This window comes from Rattus norvegicus, chromosome 7, assembly GCF_036323735.1.
Source record: "Rattus norvegicus strain BN/NHsdMcwi chromosome 7, GRCr8, whole genome shotgun sequence".
Classification (NCBI taxonomy): domain Eukaryota; kingdom Metazoa; phylum Chordata; class Mammalia; order Rodentia; family Muridae; genus Rattus; species Rattus norvegicus.
In genome coordinates this window covers 69,265,292-69,285,687 of record NC_086025.1, presented here as the reverse complement: position 1 = coordinate 69,285,687, position 20,396 = coordinate 69,265,292, and the positions used below count along the sequence as shown (strand labels likewise).

At 43.5% G+C, this 20,396-nt stretch overlaps 1 protein-coding gene across 6 annotated transcripts in view; it reads right to left on the bottom strand.

Annotated features, from left to right (window-relative positions):
* Spag1 (sperm associated antigen 1) overlaps positions 1–20,396 on the bottom strand; it is a 60,183-nt gene that overhangs the window by 20,796 nt on the left and 18,991 nt on the right. For 5 of the 6 annotated variants that reach the window (XM_039079213.2, XM_063263563.1, NM_001012116.1 and 2 more), the window contains 3 exons: positions 19,165–19,295; positions 16,756–16,862; positions 8,060–8,219 (listed from right to left, as the gene is read on the bottom strand). In XM_039079213.2, the coding sequence (XP_038935141.1) occupies positions 8,060–8,219; positions 16,756–16,862; positions 19,165–19,295 (398 nt within the window). Of the gene's footprint in view, positions 1–8,059; positions 8,220–16,755; positions 16,863–18,764; positions 19,103–19,164; positions 19,296–20,396 lie in introns of those variants that run through there. The other variant, XM_063263564.1, reaches the window with a different exon arrangement.

The following is a 20,396-nucleotide window of genomic DNA, read 5'->3' as shown; positions in this document are numbered from 1 at the left end:
CTCTTTCATAAGTGGGAAGGTCTGAGAGAGCAGAGAGAATCACATTATCTCCTGAAAACTCATTGTGACTGACACTGACCACGGGCACTGAGCCTGAGGGCTGCCAATACAGATCTCATACATAGCCCAGGCTGGCCAGTACTCATGACGACTCTCTTGCCTCAGCCTTCCAAGTGTTAGAGATTACAGGAGTGAGCCACTATGCTCAAATGCAAGGTTCATAAAACATCGAATTTGAATGACTAAGCAAAAGAGGCTCAATTATTGTAACAATAGAAAAGATTTTTGATAATGGAAATAAATCACAAGACTGGATCCAGTAGGACCACAGAGCAAAGCTCCAGTTTTCACTGGCAGCTACTACTCCAGCCCTCATGGGGAGGCCCCTGGGTCTGCAGGCACAAGCTGCAGCAGACAGAGGGAGGGGGTGGCGAGGGAGGAGGATGGGCACGCCTGCTTGCTGAGAATCAAAAACAAATGAATCAAAACAGACAAACAAACAAGAAAAGGTTCATCAAACACAAACAGGATTATCAGAAGGTGGGTGTAGGTGAGATCCCCAGGTCCCTGAGGGATCCCTGAAGAATCCACCTAAAGGGTAACCCACGGAGTCTCTTGTGGAGAGCACCTGGGGGAAAGGGACTGGCAATAGTGAACAATAGTGAATGAATAAGGAGGAGTGGCTAGGAGTGAGGTCTCAGATAAGGAAGAGGTAAAAAGAGAAAATCTGAGGAAGACACTAATTGTCTGAAGGACACACACCAAGAGGGATGTCGCTAAAGAATGAAAATGTAGAGGTGGCTCAGAGGTTAAGAGCACTGGCTGATCTTGCAGAGGATCTGAGTTCAAATCCCAGCACTCACATTGTGCTGCACAGTCATCTGTAACTCCATTTCCAGGACAGTCTGACGGGCTTTAAGAGCACCAGGTATGCATGTGGTATAATTACATACATGCAAATATGACACTTGCATACATAAAACAAAATAAAACTAGGAGGAGGAGGAGGAGGAGGGAGAAGAAGAAGAAGGAGAGGCTGGAGAGATGGCTCAGGGGTTAAGAGCACTGAATGCTCTTCCAGAGGTCCTGAGTTCAATTCCCAGCAACCACATGGTGGCTCACAACCATCTGTAATAGGATCTGATGCCCTCTTCTGGTGTGTCTGAAAACAGCTACAGTGTACTCATATACAAAATAAATAAATCTTTAAAAACAGAAGAAGAAAACGGTAACAACGTTAAAAAGTCAATCAATCAATCAACCTCAAGAGTGGTGCAAAGAAGCACTCAGAAGGCAGAGGTGGGAGATCTCAAGTTCCAGGTCAGCTGCGTCTACATAGCAAGACCTGTTGCAAAAAGTAAGACCAAAAGCTACATTGTATGTTTACAGTGGTATGAAACAAAAAAGTAAAGACTAGTGATTGGAGGTGGGCAGATGGAGCCATGGATGGTGGGGTTCCTGCTAATGGGATGAGACAGCTTTGAGGGGTGATAGAGAGCCCCCAAATTAGCCAAAGTCAGCCAAATTTGAAAATTATGTTGACGAGCAGCAGCGTGTGGCTGATTGCTTCTTTTTTTTTTTTTTTTTTTTTGGTTCTTTTTTCCGGAGCTGGGGACTGAACCCAGGGCCTTGCGCTTCCTAGGCAAGTGCTCTACCACTGAGCTAAATCCCCAACCCCGGCTGACTGCTTCTTAAACCAGAAGCCCTTCTTCCCAAATATACACAAGCAGGAGAGGAATGGTGGAAAATGTAAGCAAGTGTTGTATCTGCGTGTGGGGTATGCCTCTGTGTGCCTCTGTATGTACTGTGTCTCTGTATGTGTGTTTGTCTGTGCATGCCTGTATGTATGTGACAGGTGTGTGTATGTCTATGTGTGTGGTGTGTGTGTATGGGTGTAAGTCTGTGGCTGTGTCAAAGCCAGGGCCTCATTTATTCTAGGCAAATGCCTGGAGCAGGATGGCCGTCCTATATTACTAAACAGACTCATAAGGTGCTTCTCTCTGATGGTCCCCTGGCAAGTGTCCCGAATACAATGCCACCACCCCCAGTCCATCCACCCCAGCTTCAGAGCCTGGAGAGCGGAGCTTCAAGAATAGCCAGGACTATATAGAGAGCCTGTAAAGAAAGGAGAAAAAGAGGGAAACAGAGAGACAGAGAGAAGGAAGAAAAGACAGGAGAGAGAGGAGAGAGAGAAAAGAGAGAGAAAGAGAGAGACCATCTCTGACTGTGCCTTTCCCACAGTCATGTATAGATTAGAAGATATTTAAATATGTTATAGTCAAAAATGTGTATCAATATTTTCAAAAACACTTTAAGTTAAGGTAAAGGGTACTTTCTTCCTCTATCTTGGCCACTTTGATAGAAAAAATACATTTAATTTTCATAACAATAAATGATTATACTAGTAATTCCCTAGTATTGTGTACTAATGTGCCTGTGCATTCTGTGATGACTTGTTTTGTGACCCGTTCATATCGGAAGCTTGCTAACCCTTTGCTATCCTAGTTTGGAGTTCACATTCAGTGGTTCCTGTGCGCTCAAAAGAAATGAGTGTCATCATGTTTATGCAAATCAGGTTATCTTGGTCTTTATGATTTTGTATATTGTTGCAGCTCTTAGAAATATCTGCCTTATACTTCCACATCCTGTGGAATTTTATGGCAAAAGAAAAGAAATATTTATGTTATTTTTCTGTTTGTGAGTGACTTTACCTTTCTTATAATTCACTTTAAGTAACAACAGCAGTGTAAGAAACTAGATGTTCACTTGTTTTTGAGACTGGGCTTATGGAGCCCATGCTGGCCATGAACTTGCAATGTAGACAAGGGTGACCTCGAACTTCTGATCTTCTTCATCCACCTCCCAAAGGCTGGCATTGTAGACATAAGCTACTATGCCAGGCTCAGATGCTCTTTGAGTCTGATTGCTTTTCAGACTGTCTAAGAGAAGAAACACCAAAGCCACAGCAGCAAACACTTCCCACCGTCCTGCTAGGGAAGAAGAGAGACAAATGGATGAATGCTCTGAGGGAGAGCAGGCATTCTGGCCAGCTGGCACAAGTTCTTAATACAAATTCTGTGAAGCAGAGGTAGGAGGACTGGTAAGAGAGTCTGCTGAAGGGGTTAGGGATTTGGCTCAGTGGTAGAGCGCTTGCCTAGCAAGCGCAAGGCCCTGGGTTCGGTCCCCAGCTCCGAAAAAAAGAAAAAAGAAAAAAGAAAAAAGAAAAAAGAAAAAAAAAGAGAGTCTGCTGACTGTGCAGTCTCAGCTTCCACCACAGCACAGGGGCTCAGCAACTGTCACTTGTGAAATTGAATACTGTGGCCTCTGTGCACCTTCCATTGGGATGAACTGGGTCTGACAGGTCAATCCCCAGTGAGTGAGATACTGACCAGAGGCCCAAAAGGCACCCAGAACCGTGCAGGCCACTGCCATTGCTCTTGTGCCTACCACAACTAGACGGTGAGACCTCACACTAGCTGCAGATCTTGACCAGGAAATCTTCCTTGTAGGTTGGCCCCGACATTGCTGAAAGGTGCTAGCCTGGATGCTAGTGGAGAAAAGACAGTGGTCTCACCCCGTGCTGGACGATGCATACTGTAACACCAACCTGCACGGAAAGATTGCTCTCTGACGCAATGGTGGGAAACTGTGGGGCCCACAGCAGGAAGTCTGCTCGTGGTGTAGGGTAAAGACTCCTGATTAGGAAATCCAGGCTCTCAGGAGACTGGAGTGATTTCTTCCTATAAACATTCATGTTGTTAGACTACCTCCTAAATATCTGTTTATAGTTATAGATTTTTGCTGGTCAGAGAAAGTTCTTACTGTGCTGGGTAGCAGTTAATTCAACTGCGCATTACTTTTTAAAAGCAAAAGTGACCGTGAGTGCTCGGCCACAGAGGGGACGTATGTCAGCACACCTACACCCACAGTTTAGGTGCAGAGAGAACAGGATGCCAGCAATGGCTATGAAATGCTGTCCTTTGGTCACTACATGGCTGCTGTACACATGAACTCACAGCAGCCATGCTTACCTAAACTAGACCTGTACAAGATTAAGCCAGATAAAAATTCCAGTGTGGATAAGGGAGGGGCTCCCCATGTCCCAGCCCTAGCAAGATAGGTGCTCCCCACACCATCCCAGAAGGCTGCTGGGGGAGGAAGAGCCACTTTCTTGAGTTTTACCATTGGTTGCCTCCCCATGTCCAAATGCATATGGCAACACCAACTGGACTTGGTGGTTTAAATACATAGAAAACAAAACAGAGAAGTGGAGTGAGAGGTTGGGAGGGAGACATGACAGGGAGTCCTGGGAGAGAGCTAGCTGTGGGGAGCACGGTGTATTGAGATGACACTGTATACATGGATGAGCTCTTCAAGGAAGAAATGACACTAAAGAGCTGGGCCAGGCCACTCTAGGTGGAATCTGTAACCAAGCAGCTGCCCTGGCCAAGGATAAAACACTTCCTGCTCCATTTTTTCCATGCTCCCCAAAGCTCCCTGGAACATAAACTGTAATGATGAGGAATTCTTTGTTAGACTGTCTTGATATCAGACATGCAAAGATTTGAGCTTGCTACTACCCTTCTAGACTGTAATACAACATTATTTTCCTAAAAGCAGCTTAGATGCTCGTCTCATGTCCAAAGCTCAGGGACCTCTTTTCCAATGTTATCAGTCGTATCTTGTGGTAGCAGCCAGCACAAGCCTCCAGTTGTGTTAATTCCTTCTTAGGGAGAATGGACTCCTCAGGAGTTCTAGCTGTTCTGTGTTGCCTTTGCTCTGTTGGCTGATAAAAGGAAACTCTTTTTTTTTTTTTTTTTTTTTTGGTTCTTTTTTTTCGGAGCTGGGGACCGAACCCAGGGCCTTGCGCTTCCTAGGTAAGCGCTCTACCACTGAGCTAAATCCCCAGCCCCGATAAAAGGAAACTCTTAATGTTTCTGTTTTTCTGCCAGGACTTTTTTCTCTTTTCTGAATCTTACTTCACTCATCCCCTAATCTACAGATAATCTCGATAAGGGGACCAAGTGTCAGGATCAGAAATGGTTCTCACAGGGCAGAGACCTGGTCTGTAACATGCCACAACCATCCTGGTTTGGATCTCTAATCACAGTAGTATAAAGTCAGTGGTACAGCACACACACACACACACACACACACACACACACACACACACACACACACACACACACAGAGGAGCCTGGTGGTGTTTAGCATTGTTTAGTGAAACTTCTTTGCCTACAGTTTGCCCCTACCAACCACTACAGTATACAGACAGAACTCACAGAGACATGGGGCTACATTCTAGCCATCTGACCCAGAACTGTACCAATGGGACAACTTCATCTTCCTAAAGCACGATCTATAAGACAGACAGGCAGAGTAGCAAACAACTGTAATCCCGACACTCAGAAGGCAGAGGCGGTGGGACAGCTATGAGTTCAAGGCCAGCCTGTACTATGTATCAAGGACCCTATCTCAAACGAAGCAAGGCAAAACAAGACGAAAAAGGCATATGAAATTATAATTGCAGTTTCCTCAGAAAGTAATTAATATTGTGAAGCACATCACTAGTTCAACTGTCTGCTCTTTCTCTCATAAACACACACACACACACACACACACACACACACACACACACACACACACACACGGGGTGGGGGTGGCGCAGGGTAAGCGATGTTCCAGTTAAGATAAAAAATAGAACAAAACAGAACAAAGTAAACAAAGAACAACATCATTGGTTTCCCCCTGGCAAACCTAAGAACTGTCCGCCTTTAAAAACCTCATAACCATCCTTAAAACGCCATCTTTCGGTGAAGAAACGTCCCAGGCACCATGACACGTTTCTGCAGTCCTGAATTTGGGAGGTGGAAGCAAGCCGCCAGGAACTCAAAAGTCGCCAATACTGAGGAATGGGCAGAACACTGAACATAGTGTCCCATGTCTGTAACCCCAGCCTTCAGGAGCCTACAGCAGGAGGATTGACATAAGTCCCAGGCCAGGCTGGGCTACAGGGTAAGATCCTGTCTCAAAACAATACCAACGAAAAGAAGTAAAAAGACAAAGAAAAGCCTGCGACACTGACACCGAGTGTGCTGTTGAGGGAGCAAAAGCCACCAGGTCTCATGACAAGGGTGGAGCACACACCAGCATGTCATGGCTTGAAGAGGTGACTGTGAAGCCGGTTAAGACAACTCAGTACAGGGAGGACAGACACGTAGGTCAGTTAAACACAATGACTCCCACATTGCTGCTGTCCACACGAGATTGACCAATTAGCTCTTTGACATGGAGTAAAGGCAATTCGAATAGTAAGGACAGTTTTCAACAGATGATTTAGAAACTTAGAAAAGCAGGCTAGGTGTGGTGGCCCAGACCTTTAATCCCAGCCTTGGAAGGGATAGAGGCAGAAACAGGCAGACATACTTGAGTTTAAAGGGAGTTCCAGGCCATCCAGTGCTACTCAGTGAGATGCTGTCTTAACGACAACATCCACAAAAACTTTGAAGGAAACACAGAAGAAAAATCTTCATACTTTTGGACTAGGCACAGGGTTCACAGATAAGACATTGACAATTATGTTCTAAAATTGAGTAAATGTAACTTCAACAAAATTAAAAACCTTTGTGCTGTGGAAGACACTTGCTGTTGCAATAATAAAGCCTGCGGCATGGATGGGAAAACCCTGTGGGTGAGACTTGGATAAGGCCCAGGCTTGGCAGCACACTTGAGGTGTCTGCCACCTCAGAGGGTGGGTCAGAAGGGGCTGCAGTGCAGGCAACTTTCTACTACACAGCAGTTAGGTAAGGGACCCATTTAAATGTCCGTGGGACACCAAGCACAGTAGTGCATGCGTGTGATCCCAGCTTCAGGACACAGAGCAGGTTCAAAGTTGGGTTGCAAATGGCTGGTATCACGTAGGCACAGCCACTTAGAGTAAATGGATGCCAAGAACTCTGAATACAAGGGAAAAAATTAATTTTGGAGATTATATTTGTGATGGCTTTTCTTGGTTGCCAACTAAGTTGATTACATCTGAAATTAACTAAAATTTTAAAAATGGGGCATACAAATGAGGGGTTTTTGCTTAATTTGAAGTGGGAAGAATCACTTCTAAATTTTGGGGTGGGAAGACCCACCTTTGTTCTGGGCCACTCCTTCTGCTGGCAACCCATACAGACAGGGAAGCAGGAAGGTGCTGCTCTTTGCTGCCTGCCCTCGTGTCACTAGCAAAGCCCACTCCTTCACTGGTACTGGGGACTATTTCTTCAGGATTTCAGCATGTACTAAACACCAGTTGAGACATTCAGCCTCATGGACTGAACAACTACTGGATTCTTGGACCTTCCATTCATAGGAAGACATTGTTTGGGCTAGCTGGATCTCAGCCTGAAAGTCATTTTAATAAATCCCCTTTCTATATACAGAGAGACACATTCTATAAGTTCTGTTACTCTAGAGAACCCTAACTAGTACAATACTAAACTGTATTAAGAAAAATGGTGACCAGGCATGGCCTCTAATCCCAGCACTTTGGAGGCAGAGACAGGTGAATCTCTGTGAGTTCCAGAACAGTGAGGCCCTGAATAACAACAACAACAGCAATAATAATAATGAGGAAGAGGAAGAAGAGGAGGAGGAGGAAGAAGGGGAAGAGGAGGAAGAGGAGGAGGAGGAAGAAGAGGAAGAAGAGGAGGAGGAAGAAGAGGAGGGGGAGAATGGCCAGCAGGTAAAGGTAAAGGCCAGCAGGTCTGAGGCACTGAATTCAATCCCAGGATCCCAGGACTCATGTACTAAAGAGAGAACTGGCTCTGACAAGCTGTCTTCTGTCCCTCACATATGTGTTACATGTGTCCCTACCCAGCACATAAAATAAATGTAAAAATTAATTTAAAAAGAAAAGCAGTGCTAAACTTGACTGTAGACTTTAAGGTAAAGCTACAGCAAGTTTGGGAAACTAAGGTTTCCATAACAACAGAGCCCCCACCCCCCACCCCCACACCACCGAAGCCTTGTGATGAAAACACAGTTTGTATAACCAGAATGAAAGATGCCTCACCCATATCCACACCATCATCTTCATGATCATCTTCGTCTCCCTTCCCACCTTCATCTCCCGAGTTTTCAACTTCCTCAATAACCATCCTCTTCCCTTTGGTTTGGAGCTCAGAGGCAGGCTCTGAATTCTTCAGCTCTCTTTCAACCTCTGATAAGGTTTTCTGCAACATAATTAAATGTTTTTTTTTTTTTTTTTTTTTTTTTTTTTCCGGAGCTGGGGACTGAACCCAGGGCCTTGCGCTTGCTAGGCAAGCGCTCTACCACTGAGCTAAATCCCCTACCCCATGTTTTTCTTTTAATAAAACAATCATTCTTTCTGGTAAGAATATGAAGTTACTTTAAAATGAATAAACTTAAAAACAGCCATCTTTATAATAATTTCACTGTTTTGTCTGATTAAAATGCTTATGTCACTATAAAATAAGCAAACATACAAGTGGATAATAATATAAAATAAATACGAAACAGGCTAGACAGACAGCTCAGGGGTTCAGGGTACTGGCTGCTCTTGCAGAGGACCTGGGCTCAACTCACAACTCAATCTCCTGCCCTAGGAGAGCTGAGGCTCTCCTTCTGATTCCTGAGGTACCAAGCATGTCTGTGGTGCAGACATACATGCAAAACACCAATACACATAGAACACATTTAAAAAAAGAGGAAGAAAACAAGTCGCCCAAACTCCTCGCCCCCACTTAACCCTGCTGACTGCTGGAGAGCTTTCAGGGATTTCTGTGTACAGACACGCACACAGATGGGCAGTTTATACAGACAAAATACAAACACGCACTATGAAGGACAGTGTTCAAGGTTCTGAGATAGGTTATGCCATCTAGAAAGAAAGACATTTATATTGATCCTTCCCATTAAATATTAAAAATTATTTTACTTGTATAAGTGTATGCAACACACATGCTGGGGTCTGCATAGGTCAGAAGAGGGTGTCGATCCCCTGAAGCTGAAGTTACAGGTGGTGGTAGTCTGTCTGATGGGGGCGCTGAGAAACTAGCTTGGGTCCCCTGGAAGATCAGCTAATGTTACTGACTACACTGCTGAATCATCTCTTCAGCCTCTAAAAATTATTAACATTATTGCTGTGTGCATGTGCATGCGTGTGTGCGTGTGTGCGGGTGTGTGCATGTGTGTGCGTACACGGTTGGTATCCTAAAAATTTGATTCCTCAGTCACCACACACATTCATCAGCACTAAAACTACTCTGTATAATCAGCGTGGGACTTGGGAATAAGAGGAGCTTTGTTGACTGTGGGTAAAAGCCCCTCCTGTCTGACTGAAGATACTGTAGTGCTTTGAATAAGAATGGTCCCCATAAACTCATATTGGAATACTTAGTCCCTCATTGGTGGATCTGTTTTGGGAAGGATTAGGAGGTATAACTTTATTAGAACAGTTGTGTCCTTTCTGATTTCTACCTGCATCCAGAGCTGGCCCTTTGCCATAACTCTAAACCCAGATCCTGCTGGGAGAAAGCTGGTTTCTCAGAAGTGCTGACGCATCTGAGACCACAAGTGAGACTACCATTTCTGCTCACATTCCTAGCCCAAGAGGAACCTGCCTGGAGCCTTCAAGACACAGGAACGGAGGAACAGTCTGGAACAGGATACTTCTGGTTTATGTCTGTGCCCTGAGATGACCCTGTACCACAGCTCTCTGTACCCAAATCCTGCAGGGAGAGAGCTGGTCTCCCAGGAGTGCTGACACACAGATTTAAAGGAGAGTCAAGTCACTGTCAGAGACAGCAAAACCAGCTAACACCAGAAGCAAGCATATGGTGAGAGGCAAGCACAGGAACCTAAGCAACAGAAACCAAGGCCACTTGGCATCATCAAAACCCAGTTCTCTCACCACAGCAAGCCCTGGATACCCCAACACACCAGAAAAGGAAGATTCTGACTTAATTCTGACTCCATTGCTGATCACAACTCATGATCATCATAGAGGGCATTAAGAAAGACATATAACTCCCTTAAAATAATACAGGACAACCCAGGTAAACAAGTAGAAGCCCTTAAAGAGGAAACATGAGGGGCTGGGGATTTAGCTCAGTGGTAGAGCGCTTACCTAGGAAGCGCAAGGCCCTGGGTTCGGTCCCCAGCTCCGAAAAAAAGAACCAAAAAAAAAAAAAAAAAAGAGGAAACATGAAAATCAATTGAACAGGTGAAGGAATAGAACAAAACCATCCAGGATCTAAAAACAAAAATAGAAACAATAAAGAAATCACAAAGGGGGACAAACTGGGAAATAGAAAAGCTAGGAAAGAGATCAGGAGTCATAGACACAGGCATTTTCAACAGAATGCAAGAGATACAAGAGAGAATCTCAGGTGCAGAAGATAATATAGAAAACATTGACAGAACAAAGAAAATGCAAAATGCAAAAAGCTCCTAACTCAAAAATACAGGAACTCCAGGACACAATGAGAAGATCAAACCTAAGAATAATAGATATAGAAGAGAGCAAAGATTCCCAACGTAAAGGGCCAGTAAATATCTTCAACAAAATTATAAAAAACTTCCCTAACCTTAAAAAAAGAGAGAGATGCTCATAAACATACAAGGAGCCTACAGAACTCCGAATAGATTGGACCAGAAAAGAAATTCCTCCCATCACATAATAGTCAAAACACCAAATTCACAAAACAAAGAAAGAATATTAAAAGCAGTAGCGGGAAAAGTCAAGTGACATACAAAGGCAGACCTGTCAAAATCATTCCAGACAGAGACAATGAAAGTCAGAAGATCCTGGGCAGATGTCATACAAACTCTAAGAGAACACAAATGCCAGCCTAGGCTACTACATCCAGCAAAACTCTCAATTAACATAGGTGGAGAAACCAAGATATTCCATGACAAAACCAAATTTACACAATATCTTTCCACAAATCCACCCCTACAAAGGGTAATAGATGGAAAACTCCAACACAAGGAAGGAAACTACATCCTAGAAAAAGCAAGAAAGTGATCTTGCAACAAACCCTAAAGAAGAGAGCCACACAAACATATTTCCACCTCTAACAACAACAACAACAACAAAAAACAGGAAATAACAATCACTATTTGTTAATATCTCTTAACATCAATTGACTCAATTCCCCAATAAAAAGACTTAGACTAACAGACTGAATATGTAGAGGACGTAGCATTTTGCTGCATGCAAGAAACACACCTCAATGACAAAGACAGCCACTACCTCAGAGTAAAAGGCTGTAAAACAATTTCCCAAGCAAATGGTCCTAACACACAAGTTTGAGTAGCCATTCTAATATCCAATAAAATCTAATTTCAACCAAAAGTTATTAAAAAAGATAAGGAAGGACATTTCATATTCATCAAAGGAAAAATCCACCAAAATGAACTCTCAATTCTGAATATCTATGCTCCAAATGCAAGGGCACGTATATTCATAAAAGAAACCTTACTAAAACTCAAAGTATATATTACATCTCACACAATAATAGTGGGAGACTTTAACACCCCACTCTCATCAATCAGATCATGGAAACAGAAACTCAACAAAGACACAGTGAAACTAACAGAAGTTATGAACCAAATGAATTTAACAGATATCTATAAAACATTTCATCCCAGCATAAAAGAATATACCTTCTTCCCAGAACCTCATGGTACCTTCTCAAAAATTGACCATATAATGGGTTACAAAGCAGACCTCAACAGATACAAGAAGATTGAAATAATTCCATGCATTCTATCAGATCACCATGGACTAAGGCTGATCTTCAATAACAACAAAGATGACAGAAAGGCCACATACATGTAGAAGCTGAACAATGTTCTACTCAATGACAACTTGGTCAAGGAAGAAATAAAGAAAGAAATTAAAGAATTTTAGAATTTAATGAAAATTAAGTCACAACATACCCAAACTTATGGGACACAAAGAAAGCAATGCTAAGAGGAAAACTCATACCTCTGAGTGCCTCCAAAAAGAAACTGGAGAAAGCATACACTAGCAGCTTGACAGTACACCTAAAAGCTCTAGAACAAAAAGAAGTAAATACAGCCAAGAGAAGTAGATGGCAGGAAATAATGGAACTCAGGGCCGAAATCAACCAAGCAAAAACAAAAGAACCATACAAAGAATCAACAAAACCAGGAGTTGGTTCTTTGAAAAAAATCACCAAGATAGATAAACCCTTAGTCAGACTAACCAGAGGGCACAGAGAATTTGTCCAAATTAACAAAATCAGAAATGAAAAGGGAGGCATAACAACAGAAACTGAGGAAATTCAAAACATCATCAGATCCTACTACAAAAGCCTATACTGAACTAAACTGGAAAATCTTGATGAAATGGACAATTTTCTAGACAGATACCAGGTATCAAAGTTAAATCAGGATCAGATAAACCATCTAAACAGTCCCAAACTTCTAAAGAAATAGAAGCAGTCATTAAAAGTCTCCTAACCAAAAACGTCCAGGACCAGATGGGTTTAGTGCAGAATTCTATCAGACCTTCATAGAAGAACTAATACCAGTACTGTCCAAACTATTCCACAAAATAGAAACAGAAGGAACACTACCCAATTCCTTTTATGAAACCACAATTATGCTTATACCTAAACCACACAAAGTCCCAACAAGAAAAGAAAACTTCAGACCAATTTCCCTTATGAATAACCATGCAAAAATACTCAATAAAATTCTCACAAACCAAATCCAAGAACACATCAAAATGATCATCCACCATGATCAGGTAAGCTTCATCCCAGAGATGCAGGGATGGTTCACTATATGAAAATCCATCAATGTAATCCACTATTTAAATAAACACCAAATGATCATCTCATTAGATGCTGAGAAAGCATATAACAAAATTCAACACCCCTTCATGATAAAAGTATTGGAAAGATCAGGAATCCAAGGCCCATACCTAAACACAGAAAAAACAATTACAGCAAACCAGTAGCCAATATCAAACTAAATGGAGAGAAACTTGAAGCAACCCTTCTTAAATCTGGGTGTGGATAAGGCTGCCCACTCTCTCCCTGCTTATTCAATATAATTTTTGAAGTCCTAGCCAGGGCAATCAGACAACAAAAGGAGGTCAAAGGGATGCAGACTGGAAAGGAAGAAGTCAAAATATCACTATTTGCAGATGATATGTTAGTATAATTAAGTGACCCCCAAAATTCCACCAGCGAACTCCTACAGTTGGTAAACAATTTTAGCAAAGTACCTGGATATAAAATTAACTCAAAGAAATCAGTAGCCTTCCTCTACTCAAAGGATAAACAGGCTGAGAAAGAAATTAGGGAAATGACAACCTTCGCAATAGTCACAAATAATATAAAATGTGATAATAATATAAAATATATAATATTTATTAATAATAATATAATATAAAATTATTTGGTATGACTCTAACAAAGTAAGTGAAAGATCTGTATGACAAGAACTTCAAGTCTTGGAAGAAAGAAATCGAAGAAGATCTCAGAAGATGGAAAAATCTCCTATGCTCATGGATTGGCAGGATTAATATTGTAAAAATGGCCATCCTACCAAAAGCAATCTACAAATTCCATTCCAAACTCAATTCTTCATAGAGTTAGAAAGAGCAATTTGCAAACTCATTTGGAATAACAAAAATCCAGGATATAGAAAACTATCCTCAACAATAAAAGAACTTCTGGGAGAATCACCATCCCAAGCAGTATTACAGAGCAACAGTGATAAAAGCTGTATGATATTGGTACAGAGACAGGCAGATAGATCAGTGGAATAGAACCGAAGACCCAGAAATGAACCCACATATCTATGGTCACTTATCTTTGACAAGGGAGCTAAAACCATCCAGTGGAAAAAAGTCAGCATTTTCAGCAAATGGTGCTGGTTCAACTGGAGGTCAGCATGGAGAAGAATGCAAATTGATCTATTCTTATTGCCCTGTACAAAGCTCAAGTCCAAGTGGATTAAGGACCTCCACGTAAAACCAGATACACCAAAACTAATAGGAGAAAAAGTGGGGAAGAGCCATGAATACATGGGCATAGGGGAAAATTTCCTGAACAGAATACCAATAGCTTATGCTCTAAGATCAAGAATTGACAAATGGGACTTCATAAAGTTGCAAAGCTTCTGTAAGGCAAAGGACACTGTCTTCAGGACAAAATGGCAATCAACAGATTGGGAAAAGATCTTTACCAATCCTACATTTGATAGAGGGCTAATATCCAAAATATGCAAAGAACTCAAGAAGTTAGACTCTAGAGAATCAAATAACCCTATTAAAAAAATAGGGTACAGAGCTAAACAACAGATGCTGGAGAGGATGTGGAGAAAGAGACACTCCTCCATTGCTGGTAGGATCGCAAGCTGGTACAACCACTCTGGAAATCAGTCTGGAGGTTCCTCAGAAAATTGGATATTGAACTACCTGAGGACCCAGCTATACCTCTCTTGGGCATATACCCAAAAGATGCCCCAACATATAACAAAGACACATGCTCCACTATGTTCATAGCAGCCTTATTTATAATAGCCAGAAGCTGGAAAGAACCCAGATGCCCTTCAACAGAGGAATGGATTCAGAAAATGTGGTACATCTACACAATGGAGTACTATTCAGCTATCAAAGACAATGACTTCATGAAACTCATAAACAAATGGATGGAACTAAAAAGTATCATCCTGAGTGAGGTAACCCAATCACAGAAAACACACATGGTTTGCACTCACTGGTAAGTGGATATTAGCCCAAAAGTTCAAATTACTCAAGATACAATCCACATGAAGCTCAAGAAGAAGGACGACCAAAGTGTGGATACTTCAGTCCTTCTTAGAAGGGGGGAACAAAAATATTTATAGGAGGGGATATGGAGACAAAGTTTGGACCAGAGACTGAAGGAAAGGCCATCCAGAGAGTGTCCCACCTGGGGATCCAGCCTATATATATATATATATATATATATATATATATATATATATATACATACACACACACACACACACACACACACAGCCACTAAACGCAGACAATATTGTTGATGTCAAGAACTACAAGCTGACAGGAGTGTGATATAGCTGTCTCCTGAGAGGCTCTGTTAGAATAGGACAAATACAGAGGTGGATGCTGACAGCCAACCATTGAACTGAGAATGGACCCCAATGGAGAAGTTAGAGAAAGGCTTGAAGGAGCTGAAGGGATTTGCAACCACATAAGAACAACCAACCAGAGCTCCCAGGGACTAAACCACCATCCAAAGCGTACACATGGACAGACCCATGTCTCCAGCTGTATATGTAGCAGAGGATGGCCCTGTTGGGCATCAATGGGAGGAGAAGTCTTTAGTCCTGCCAAAGCTCGAGGCCCCAGTGTAGGTGATTGTCAGAGCGGGGAGGCAGGAGTGGGTTGGTGGGTGGGTGGGGGAGCACCTTCATAAAAGCAGGGGGAGGGGTGATGGGATTGGGGTTTATAGATGGGAAACCGGGAAAGGGGATAACATTTGAAATGTACATTCAAAAAAACCAATAAAAATAAATAAATAAAAATCATACTTAAAAAAAAAGAAGAGGTTTGTCAGTAGGAGTTAGCGTTGAGATTTCTATCTTCCTGTCTGCTGCTGGTTGTAGACAAGATATAAGCTAGTTCTCTCTCTCTCTCTCTCTCTCTCTCTCTCTCTCTCTCTCTCTCTCTCTCTCTCTCTGCCCACACCTTTAATCCCAGCACTTGGGAAGCCAAAGCAGGTAGATCTGAGTTTGAGGCCAGCCAGGGCCACAGAGAGAAGCCCTGTCTTTAAAAACCAAAGGTGTACGTTCTCAACCACTGATCCAGCCCCATCCTGCCTGCTGCCATGCTCGCCGCCATGACAGTCATGGACTCACTCTCTGCACCTGGAAGCAAGACCCAGGGAAATGCTTTCTTTCTCAGTTGCCTGGTCATGGTGTCTCTTCACAGCAATGAAGCAGATACCTTGTATGTGCAGATCAGCCAGCCATGTTATTAATTTGCAAATAGAGTGAATTAGCACATCTTTCCTGGTCTTGAAAGTTCTTCTTCAGGCTCAGAGCCATGCTTCCTTTCACAGCTTACTCTCTCCTACCTCAAGGAGATATCAACACTTTATAGAGTTTTTCATCTTTGTGAAAGGTGTGGCTTCACTCCCAGCACCATCTATTCAACAAGACTGGTGCCATAAAAAAAAAGATTTATTTACTTTATTTATGAGTACACCAACCAGAAGAGGGCATCTGATCCAATTACAGATGGTTGTGAGCCACCACGTGGTTGCTGGGAATCGAACTCGGGACCTCTGGAAGAGTAGTCAGTGCTCTTAACCGCTGAGCCATCTCTCCAGCCTAACTGATGCCATTTTTTTTTTTTTTTGGTTCTTTTTTTCGGAGCTGGGGACCGAACCCAGGGCCTTGCGCTTCCTAGGTAAGCGCTCTACCACTGAGCTAAATCCTCAGCCCCCAACTGATGCCATTTTTAACTTACATTCAGTAGCAGCTGGGCATGGCAGTGAATACACTCTTAATCCGAGCGCCTGGGAGGCAGAGGTAAGTAAGCCTCTGTAAGTTTACTGCCAGCCTGGTCTTTACAGGGTACTACAGACCTACTACAGTGACATGCTGAAACCCTGTCTTAAAACCCCAAAATAAATAAGGAAAACCAGAAACAGAAAACTACAGAGTTAGGTTTTAAAAACCATTGTCCATCCTTACCTTGGCCAGGTCGTTGTCAGGCTCTGCTTGCAGCACCTTTCTCAGGTCGTCCACGGCCTCCAGGAACTTGTTTTGATGTTTATATGTGGTGGCGCGTCTCAGGAGAGCTAAAAATGTGCCAAGGTAAATGCTCGGTAGTTTAACATGGACCATGGTAGTGTCACATAGTTTGAACACGTTCCCAGCAAGAGGCAAAGTATAAGCAGCACGAGACACTAGCAGGTCCGAGTGGTGGCATGTGACACCACCCTGCCATGTGCAGAAAGGCTTCATTGGGTACCAGCCTGCCTTTTAAATTCCTTTAGACTTCCATACACGAGTATCATGCTGTGGTCAAATCCACCCTTTCCCCCTTCCCTCCGTCCTTTCTTCCAACAGCTTCTCACTTACAATTCCATGTGCACCTTTTTAAAAAACAAAAACCCAGAGTCCACCTAGTGCTATCGGAATGTGGGTGGGTGTAGGGCTAGGGACTGATGCAGGAGCAACATGGTGGTCTGAAGGACAAATGTCCCTGGGGGCATTGGAATTCGACTACTTGGTCCAGTTGGTGGGGCTATTTGGGGAGGTTTATGAGGTGCAGCAGCCCTCCTGGTGGACGACGGTGGGACTGTGAGAGAGAAAGCCTCATCCTATGTCCACCTGGCTCTCTCTACTGCTTGCAGTTAATGCTGTGGGCACTTCACTGCTTGATCCTTCTGTCAGGTCTCTCTACCATGATGATCTCAAACAAACTCCTTCTCTCTTATGCTGCCTTGGTCATGGTGTTATCACAGCAAAGAATAGCAACTCACACAGGTCTCCTCTCGGGGGCTGCATCTGAAGAGAACTGATCTCCCTCAGCAGTAACAACCGAGGCTACTCACGGCCTGGACCTGCCACTGGGCTCTGCCCCTTTCCCATGCCCTGCCCCGTGCTTGCCCTGTGCCACAGCAGGGAACTGCTCACTCACGGGACAGTAATGCTTGCATTCCTTCAGTCGCCACTGCTCATGGCTCATTATTAGGAGATTGCTTGTAGACATTTTGTAGGCACTGACTGGCCAAGGATAGATAAAACATATTAGCCGGTTACTTTTGTTTGGTGGTGGTGAGAAGGGTCATGTGTTTGGCTTGATTTGGTTTAGTGTTTCGGGTCTCATAGCATAGGCTGCTTTTGAACTCACTGTATAGCCAAGGAAGACCTTTAAACTCTGGTCCCCCTGAGCCTACCTGCCATGCAATAACAGGCATGGGCCATGTCACCCAGCTCTATACAGCTAATCCTACAATAATCAGAGCTGGCTGTGGCAGTAAGAAAGGCCTAAATCCCAGCTTTCATGCGGGTGAGGTGGGAGCATTGGAAGTCTGGGCTGGCTTGAGTTATATAGTAAGGGCCTGTCTCAAACAAACAAACAAACAAACAAACAAACAAACAAACACAAAACAAAGACGGAAACTAAACCAAAACAGCCCAAAGTTAACTTAGCATGAAGAAGAGCCATGATGTGGTCCTGGTGACCATATCAGCTGGGGTCAGGAATGGAGCACTCTGGCATTTTGTGTTAGTATTTTTTTGTACATTTCAATTTATAATTTTATAACCATTTAACACTAACGGTGTACCATTCTAGTCCCTTGGTCCCTTATATGAGAGAACTTTACATAGTAAAATGGTATATTGAGAAAAAAAATCAGGTTCAATAATTCTAAAATGTAAGAAACAGTGTGTCAAATGTTTTAATATGCTATCAATAGCTGGAAATTAATTATAGAACTTAGTTTTAGCCTTATAAAGAACATACTGTGTTGTACATATTGGCAACTCAACAAAATTACAGGTTTCAGGTTTGTTATTAGGTAGTTACTAGGTAGCTGACTGCTCAGAGGACTGTCACTCATGCTAGGACTAGGTAACAGCTGCAGCTCACATCGTTCTCCACTACTGCCTTAGGGTTTCCATTGCTGTGAAGAGACACTGTGCCCAAGACAACTCTTATAAAAGCAAACATCTAATTGGCTCTGGCTTACAGTTTCAGGTGTTCAGTCATTATCATCATGGCAGGAAGCATGGTAGTGCACAGGCCAAGACGGTACTGGAGAAGGAGCTGAGAGTTCTACATCTTGATGCTAAGGCAGCAGGAGACTGTCCTCCTCAGGCTCTTCCACCGGAGGAGGCTTTCTTTTGTCCTGGGTGGAGCTTATGCACAATTCCTCAAAAGCCCATCCCCACAGTGACACACTTCCTCCAACAAGGCCACACCCACTCCAAGGCCACACCCACTCCAAGGCCACACCTCCTAATAGTGCCACTTGCCTTCGGTCAAACATTCAAACCACAACTACTATTTCTTCTTCTGAAAGAAGTGGCATCACAAAGTACCTCAGGTGGGCTGCTGGACCCGAGACAAGGTACTTGCTGCCTCGTTACCTTTTATGTTCCCAGGCTCCAGCTCCAAGGCCTTCTCGCAGTCTTCAAGAGCACTGCTCCATCTCTGCAGCTTGATTTCGGCCTGAGCACGATTGTTGTAGGCAGTCGCAGTGGGAAGAGCGGATAAGCTCCTACAGAAGAAACGCAAGACGGCAACGGGGAGCTCAGAGACAGAGGAACTCAGCTGAGGTTCTGTTGTAGTATGAACACGAAATGTCCTGACAGGCTGGTGACACAGTGATGAGAGAGAGGCTCTGGAAACATCAGGGGCTGAGCCTACAGAAGGAAGGAGGTTGCAGGGATCACGTCCTTGGCTTCTCTCCCTTTGCCCCAGCGTGTGGATGTATTGGAGACTGGTTCTAATGTTTTGATTCAATCTGCGTGTCCAAATGCTAAAGGTCCTTGACCCCAGTTGGTTTTGATCAATCAGTAAAGATGCCAATGGCCAATGGTTAGGCATGGGATGGGACCCGTAGAGTTGCACAGGTTTGGACACAGGGAGAGAGGGAGAAAAGATTTCCATGAGTTGGGGAGAAGGATGGGATGCAGGAGCTGCAGGAGAGAAAGCCAACCAGACAAGTGAGAATGTGGCTGGGTGGCCACTGGCCACTTCCCTGATTGGGCCTGGGGTAGCAGTGGAAGGTTTAGGAGTACCAGCCTTTGAGGTAGCTAAGGCTTTTCAAAAATAAGTTAGTGTGTGTGTGTGTGTGTGTGTGTGTGTGTGTGTGTGTGTGTGTGTGTTCCATTCATGAATTCAAAGAGTTCCTTTGGGGGAGGGGGTGGCTGGAAGTGTGCGACCCTCAGGGAGCACAAAGCAGTATAGCTAAAAAGTCCCGCTACGTGGATATCCCTGACCCGGTCCCTTCCTATGTTCTACCGTCAGGTCCACCATGAAGTAAATAGCTTATTCCTGCCATCAAGTTGTTCAGCCTTACTTCAGACCCAAGATAACAGAGCCAGCCAAACCACCAAACTTGAGTTCAGCCCTCAGAAACAGTGGGCCAAAGTAAATCCTTCCCTCCTTATAGCCGCTATTTTCAGGTATTTAGGTCATAGCTATGCACAAGTAACTGGTACAAACTATAAGTAAAGCAAATCTAGACCGTATAAGAGCTGAACTCTGTGTCCCTTAAAATTTATATGTTGAAATCCTAAACCTACGATGTCTCAGAATATGAATATGTCTGTGTGGAGGGCTTTAGAGATACCTAGGCCAAGGATACACACGGCTT